The sequence below is a fragment of the Triturus cristatus genome, chromosome 1_1 (assembly GCF_964204655.1).
Source record: "Triturus cristatus chromosome 1_1, aTriCri1.1, whole genome shotgun sequence".
In the NCBI taxonomy this organism is placed as follows: Eukaryota; Metazoa; Chordata; class Amphibia; order Caudata; family Salamandridae; genus Triturus; species Triturus cristatus.
In genome coordinates, this window is record NC_140579.1 from 46,189,566 (window position 1) to 46,197,966 (window position 8,401).

Sequence of the window (8,401 nt, forward strand, 5' to 3'; positions counted from 1 at the left end):
CAAGACAAATTTGTGAAAATAACATCTATTTCTTTGTAATTTTTAAGACCACTAACACAGTTCTAGGATAAATACTTTGAAATTTATGAATTTTTAAAGTTCGATAAATATATCACTTCTATGAGCTATCAAGCATCATAGAAAACAATGTGGAAAAAGCAGAGAAATGCGTAGAAATTTAGGCGAATACTTTCAGGAAGTTCACCATCTTGTTTTTGGCTGATGTCGGGACCAGGTCCAAAGTTCCAGCAAGAGAAGTTTGGGATCATCATGGATCTGCCGGGAGCAGAGTGCCGAGGTCTTAGAAGCTGGTGCACGAAGACGAAGGTGGCCACTTGAAAAAGCACTGTAATGAGGGACTCACAAGTAATTCTGGTGGGTCTCATTAGAGGGAGGTGGTTGCAAGGGCCTGAGGAACATGGGAGCAATGCTGGTTAGTCAGTGCTGGGGCTAGAGGGGCCGGGTGCAGAGTGAACAGGTCAGCTGGGCCTCGCAGTCAGGAGCAAGCAACTTGGAGAAGTGATCTCAGAACAGCTAGGCCACTCAGGAAGTGGGTCTTGGGTGTCTTGATGTACCATCGATGGGTGCTAGCTTTTGGTTCTTTAGGAGTCTGGAGTGGACTCTTCTTCTTACTGTTTGCTGTTGGTGGCCGGGTACCCTGGGTATTGGTATGCTGCAGCTACGGTAGGTTTTGGTGCCTCCAAACTTAGTGGGGAAGCAGATCTGACCCTCCAGAGCTGTTGTACCTTTTCTTTCTACAGTGCTGTGTAGAGGTCATTGGGGAGCAGAAAGTCGTCAATTTGGAGATCACAGGATCGCTGCCTGCAGTATGCCGGGGAGTAATACCTTCACTCCAAGGGAGCTTCACGCCAATGTCTTGAAGCCTAGAAAAATTCCAGGGTTTTTAGAGTCCTTTCAGGTTTCACAATGACATAGCAGTGGCGAATGTCGAGTCCTTGGCAGGGTTTGGGATCTTTTTCTTACACAGCAGGGCTTCAGTTCTTGTGAAGCGTGTCTTCTTTGTCCTGGTCTTCTCTTGTCTGTTAAACCCGATGTTCAGGCCTTGGGGTGCCACCTAAATACTGAATTTCGGATCTTTACAAGCGGAGACAGGTAGAAGCCAATGGGCTACTTACCTTTAGGATGTCAAGTCAAGTCAATGAAGGTCCTGACTTGAGTATGGGTGGTTCGAGCCACCCAGCCCAGAATAGCCTGGATCTTGGGCTGTAATGGTTGAACCTGGACTCCACCAACAAGGTGGCCCAGTATACAACCTCTATCTGCCCTATCTCGCACTTGCTTGCCTTGGTAGTGAGGCCTGTACATCTCAGGGCCTTTAAAACCTTCCAAAGGTGAATTATGTGATCCTGCCAGGTGAACCTAAAGACAGCAATATCATCTAGATAAGCTGTGCTGTTGGATTCCAAACCAGCAAGGACTTTGTTCACCAACCTTTGAAAATTGGCATGTGCAATTTCCATCACAGCCATCACAGTTAACAGATAATGGCCAACTGGGGTTGACAATGCAGATCTCATTGTTGCTGCTGGAGTCAGACCTATCTACCAGTACCCAAATGTGAGATCAAAGGTACTAAGATATTTGGCTGATCCCAAACTGTCAATTAATTCATCTGCCCTTGAAAATGGGTAGGCATAAGTTATGGTCACATGAGTGAGGGCCCTATAGTCCACACAGAACCTCATTTCTTTCTTTTCACCCTGGGTATGAGGTTTGGGAACTAATACCACTGGGATGGCATAGGGGCACTCAGATGGCTCTATGACTCCCAAATGTAGCATCTTGCTTACCTCCGTTTGGTGCTGTCTTTTACATGATCAGACTGCCTATACATTTTGACAGGTAGGCTTTCACTGGTGGCCAAATCATGGGTACATCAGCTAGTCTGACCAAGGGTCAAAGAGAAGAGATGAGCATACTGATTAAGGACTTGCCTGCAATCAGCCTGCTGTTGGGTAGTGAGGGTGTCTGACAAGACCACTCTTTCTACTGACGTATTTTTTGGGTTGTTGGACAGGAGGTCAGGGAGAGGTTCACTCTCTGCTTTCTGATCCTCCTTTGTGACCATGAGCATGGTCTAATCTGCACCTGTCATAATAGGGTTTAAGGCGGTTCACATGGATACCCTCTTGGGTTTCCTGCAAGAGCAAAGGTCCGCTTGGTAGGTGATCTCTACTTTTCTTTCTAGGGCCCACTCCACTTATCTTGGGAGGCCCTAGGGGCCACAGGCTCTAACACCCACACCTTCTGACTTGGTTGGAACTCCACCATAGCAGCCTTTTGGTCATACTATTGTTTCTGGAGCTATTGGCTGGCATCAAGGTTTTGGTGTGCTTTCTCCATGTAGTCAGCCATCCTGGAGCGAAGGCCATGTACCTAGTCCACCATATCCTGTTTAGGTTCAACAAGAGGTCTCTCCCATCCATCCTTTACAAGGCACAATGGTCTCCTAACAGGATGACCAAACAAAAGTTTAAATCGGGAGAACCCCACTCCCTTTTGTGGCACTTCCCTGTAGGCAAAAAGCAGGCATGGCAGAGAGACATCGAATCTCCTTTTGCGTTTTTTCAGGGAGTCCACAAATCATACCTTTCATGGCCTTATTGAATCTTTGAACAAGGCTGTTACACTGCGGATGGTAGGGGGTAGTGATCCTGTTGGTAATTCCACACTCCTTCCACATGTGTTTTAGGTAACCAGACATGACGGCTGTACCTCTATTTGATATCACCTATTTAGGAAAGCCCACTCTGGTAAAAATATCAATGATGGCCTTACCCACTACAGGGGCAGTAGTAGTCCTAAGGGGAATAGCTTCAGGATACCTGGTAGAATGCTCCACTACCACCAGAATATATCTGCTCCCTGCGGCTGTAGGAAGATCAAGCGGACCAACAATGTCAATCCCTACCCTTTTGAAGGGTGCCCCAAAAACTAGAAGTGGAATTAAGCAGGCCTTTGGGTGCCCACCTGTATTGCCACTCGCTTGACATGTGGGGGAGGAGTTACAAAACTCCTTTCCCCTTCTGGTGCATCCCTGGCCAGTAGAAGTGGCTGACAAGCATGCTCCGAGTTTTGGTCTGGCCAAGGTGTCCTGCTAGGGGGGTGTCATGGGCCAAAGTGAGGAGGAATTCTAAAAACGCCTGAGACACTACCACTCTCCTAGTGGCACCAGGTTTGGGGTCTTTGGCCTCAGTGTAAAGGATTCCCTCCTCCCAATATGTCCTGTGGAAACCACTAATATCACTATCTCCCTGTGCAGCAGCTTGCTGATGCAGGCTTTCAAGAGTGAGGCAGGTCCTCTGCTCCTGGCACAGCTCTTCCTCTGAGGGCCCCCCTAGGCCCAAAAGCTCAGTTTGGTAAGGATCTACCTTTCGAGGCTCAGTTCCTTCTGGGGCTGCCTCTTTCTCCCTCCCCCCCCCCCCCCCCCGAGGAGAAGATTTGAGTGTCTGATTTGCGATTCTCTTGGAGAACTGGCCATTTTCCCCAGACTCAGGCAACTCTTTTTCACTCTGGGCTCTGCTCTGTGCCTTGGACTCCAAATCATTGCCAAGCAAACACTCAACTAGCTTTGATGAATAGACTTCTACTTCTTTTTTCCAGCAACCCCTACCCCATCAAAAGACACCATCGCCGTGGGATGGGTTTTTGCCACATTGTCAGCACTGGTGACTAGATAGGTCCTTCTAGACAGATACTGTTCTGAGGACCCTAGTTGCTCAGTCACTATGGTGATGCTGACACCAATGTCTGTTAGTGCTTCCACCCTACCCCATTAATAAAAGGATGCTGCCTATATTTTGGCATATTAGTGGGCCAGACAGCAGAGGTACCCTAAGTCAACATCCCTGTCAAGAGTTGTCTCTGTGATTACTCTAACATGGTCAGGGCTCACCTGAGATCCCATCTGAAGATTGGCTACTGCATTTGCTGCAGGTGGACTAGAGGCATTTGTTTTGTTTTTACTGCCAGGGTCTCCAGTTCAGTGCCCAAGTGGTCTACAGTCTTGACTCCAAGCCTATTTGGGATCCCAGTTCTTACCCTCATACTCTCTCTTCGGCTATGATGAGTTTCTGGGCCCACCCTTCTGAGCATTTTTGATCATTGTCTTTCTCTTGGTGGAGGGTTTTTTGGCCTCTTTCTTTTGGTCTCCCCCTCCAGTGTTATGTCTGGTCATTCTTGTTTTGACCCATCAGTCTGCCTTAATTCCCCAACTCTAGAGGAGAAAGTGGGCCTAGGTCTACCAGATGCTGATGTAACTTCCCATTGCAACAATTACTCAAAATATGATCTATCATGATTAACTTGTAAAGCCCTTCATAGGCTTTCACATTATTACATATTAACCAACCATCTAGTGTTTTTTCAGAAAAGTCAATGTATTCCACCCAGGACTGACTCTGGGTTTTTCGGGTCTCCCTGACCTTATTCTATACTCTTCAGTGGTGAGTCCAAACCCCTCAATCAGGGTACTCTTCATGATGTCATAAGACACACCATCTTTTTCAGGTAATGTCAAATGTGTATTTTATATGATCGACTTTTTCAGTATTTTAGAGCGAAGTACACTGTCTATTTGAGGGAACTGTTAGTATGATGATTATATATACAACGTATTTATACTTGGATTGATATTTGGCACATTTGCACATCCCTTTTTAGTTTGCATTATATGCACTCTATTAGTCCTTTATCGTAAAATCTGTATTGTTATGGTTTCTAATAAGTCTTAAAGGATGTTACTCTCGCTGTTATTCTGCTCTGTATTTTATTGTATATTCCTGAATATGCATGCTGCATTTATTGATTAATGGTGTATAGTCAAGAAATTATACTGTAGTATATGGATGAATTTGGAAATTTTGATGGGTCTCAATAAAAAAAGTTACAAATGATTAAGAAAAACAAGTTAGCGATAAAAGTAAACATGAGTTCACAGATTTGTCGATTCCTTCTTTACATTTTCTCCACTTTCCTGTAATTTTGAACATCTTCACAGAAATGTGACTCTTTATCAGATGCCTTTTAGTCTGCCCTGTTCTCTCTTCTCGCAGATTCTGAAAAGCCATGGAGGAAGGAAACGCGAGCACAGGCCAGGATTTTATGCTCCGTGGATTCCCAGCTCAAAAGCAACTGAAAGGAGTCTTTTTATTTCTGTTTTTTATAGCCTACATCCTGACAGTAATGGAAAACATCCTCATCATCGCCCTGATCAGAGCAAACCGAAACCTCCACAAACCCATGTATTTGTTCTTGAGTAACCTTGCTTTCCTGGAGTTGTGCTACATCTCGGTCACAGTCCCCAATCTACTCGCCAACCTGGCCACTGAGAATAAACACATCTCCTTTGAGAGCTGCATGACCCAGCTCTTTTTTTTCATTTCCCTAATGTGCACCGAGTGTGTGATCTTAGCCGCCATGGCGTTCGACCGCTACGTTGCCATCTGCCACCCCTTGCGCTACCCCACCATCATGAGCCACGGGCTTTGCGTGCAGCTGGCGGCGGGATCCTGGATGGCGGGCTTCCTCGTCACGGCCATCAAAGTTGTCTTTATTTCGCGCTTAGAGTTCTGTGGGTCAAACGTCATCAATCACTTCTTCTGCGACATCTCCCCCGTGCTGAACCTGGCCTGCACCGACATGTCTCTGGCCGAACTGGTGGATTTCATTCTCGCGCTCGTCATTTTGCTGATCCCACTACTTGTAACAGTCGTGTCTTATATTTGCATTATTTGGACTATTCTCAAAATCCCCACCACTACTGGCAGACGGAAGGCGTTCTCTACATGTGCCTCGCATCTCTCTGTTGTCAGCATATTTTACACTTCCACCCTTTTCATATATGCTCGGCCCAAAAAGATCAATTCTTTTGAAATAAATAAACTGATCTCCACATTGTATGCTGTCATAACTCCAATGGTGAACCCAGTGATCTACTGCCTGCGGAATAAAGAGATGAAGCTGATTTTACAAAACACGTTTAGGCGCAAAAACTCATCTTCTCAAAGGACCTAACTTATACACCAGGAGCAGCGAGATCTATGGGCCCGAAGTTTACGAATGTTTATAATGCCAGAGTAGTGACAGGACCCCCTCATCATAGAAATCTTCGATTATTATCCCTTTTCTTTATTTAAAAAAAGGCAATGAATCACTCCCACAAAATAATCCGCCCATCGTTGTTGGATGCCGCAGTGAAAGTTGTGGGGCACATATTATGCGGCAGATTGGGAGCCGCAAATAATACATGGGAAGATACTCAATTTGCTTTTAAAAAGGGGCAGGCACAGCCCACCCATGTTGTAATCCAAGTATTATCATAGGGAAGTACACAGTGGCCAAGACGGGGTCGCTATAACAATCCTTCATGGATTTGTCAGCAGCTTTTGACTACCTGTCGCATTCAGAGCTGTGGAAAATGATGGGGGATTTAGAGGCTGAGGCAGGAAGGTTGCCAAATCGCATGTGCATTTTGAAAGGGATGCTGAATGCTCGGCTAGCTTTAACATCAAAAGAGGGGTCAGACAGGGGTGTGTTTTAGCCCTCTTCCTGTCATCCCTATGCGCAGACCGGGTAGAACCAGTCCTAAATGTATCCGCCAGGGACACAGCAATTAAATGTACGCACCCCCCTCCCAATCCTCTCAATGCAGATGATGCTGTACTAATTGCTGCAACCGGAAGTGATGATTACACTGCCTTTATGACGGCCCTGGATCTGAAAGTAAATAGCTTCTGGACTTATTCTTTGGCCAACGGGACCAAACCCAGAGTAAAACCCACTATTTATGCGGAAGGACACAGATTGAATGAATCACCCACACTCTGGTATTTAGGTATACTCATTATCAGCGCAAATTCCTGGTCCCTTATGATAAAAAATAGGTGTGCTGAAAGAGAAAAGATCCATTAATGGGATATTTTCATTTATAAAGAAGTTGGGCTTGAAGGCAATAAGGGAACTCCTCACTATATATTCGAGCGTGGCAGAGGCCTCATATGCTGCGGCTATCTAGGGAATGGTCAAAATACATAACATCCGCAGGGCTGAAGACTCATTCCTGAAGCGTATTTGAGCTCTCCCACCAAGCTGTTCAGGTTGCATTACCCATACTGAGATCCGAACCCCGTTCATATCTGAGAGGATAAAGATGGCTCCGATATTGCTTTGGCACTCAATTTGGTCAAGAGAGGAAACAGGGTTGAATAAGGTAATCCTTAGGGATATCATGAATCTAGATCATGCTATGGAGATCCCATGGATGAGACACATAAAACCTACATGCGAGGAGAGTGGCCCAGTGGATCTCTTTAGCGCACCAGATTCCTGTAGATCGATAGCCAAAGACAAGTTGAAATATTCTGCCCTGAACAAAGCCATGGGAGAGAGATGGGCAGGGGAAAGAGCAGAAACCATCTGTTCTGGCTTGCAGTATGAGGGCCCGCCAGGAGGGGTGACATCTTATTTGACTTTGCTACAGAATGACCAGCAAAGGTTTATTCTGACCCGATTCAGGGCAAACATGTTGTCACTCATGGCGGGGCTTCTGAGTAATTGTCACTCCCTTTCAGAGCTAGTATTGTGCATGTGTGTTAGACCTGGCATCTTTGGCGTGGTTACCCCTGACTTTTTGCCTCTACCTCCCGTATTTTTGATGCTATGCTGGATTTCGTTTTTGCTGGTTTAGATGCTTTGGGCACTTTGCCACTGCTGATCAGTGTCAAGGTGCAAGTGCTCCCTGGGTAAATTGTTATATTGATTGGTTATCCATGATTGGTATATTTGTTTCACCTGTTAGCCCCTAGTAAAGTGCACTGAGTGTGCCAGGGCTGGTGATTCAAATGCTACTAGTGGGCTGCAGCACTGATTGTGCCACCCACAGGAGTAGCTCTAAAATGATGTCTTAGGCCTGCTTGCAGTGCCTATGTGCAGTCCAGGACTGCCATGTCGACCTGGCCAGTGCAACCACTGACCAGGCCTTATCCTTCCCTTTCTGTACATGTAAGGCATCCCTATGGTGGCCCTAGGTACCCCCCTGGGCTGGGTGCAGTGTATCTGAGAGGTAGGGCATGTACTGAGGTGTGTAGCATGCCCTGGTAGTGAATTACAGCCATTTTCGTTTTTCACTGCTGAGAGGCTATCTTGCCCATAGGACAGAATGGGGGAGGCTGTTTACATGCCTATCTTCCCCTAAAGGCAAGATAGAAAATCCAAGTTTGGTATCTCTGTGTTCAGAATTTAATTATACATCTTTTTAGCAAGATGGTTTTTAAATTCACTGTGTGAGAATAGCACTTTTTAGAAAGTAGCTATTCTCCTGTTTAACCTTCCTGTGTGCCTGTGTGCTGGTTGGCTGACTGGTGTCATGTGATGGGCTAGG

At 45.9% G+C, this 8,401-nt stretch overlaps 1 protein-coding gene across 1 annotated transcript; it reads left to right on the forward strand.

Annotated features, from left to right (window-relative positions):
* Positions 1-5,088: 5,088 nt before the first annotated feature.
* On the forward strand, positions 5,089-6,036 carry LOC146869327 (olfactory receptor 6B1-like). The gene has a single exon (XM_085634454.1). It carries the CDS (start codon positions 5,089-5,091, stop codon positions 6,034-6,036), a length of 948 nt encoding a protein of 315 aa, XP_085490580.1.
* The last annotated feature ends 2,365 nt before the right edge of the window (positions 6,037-8,401 follow it).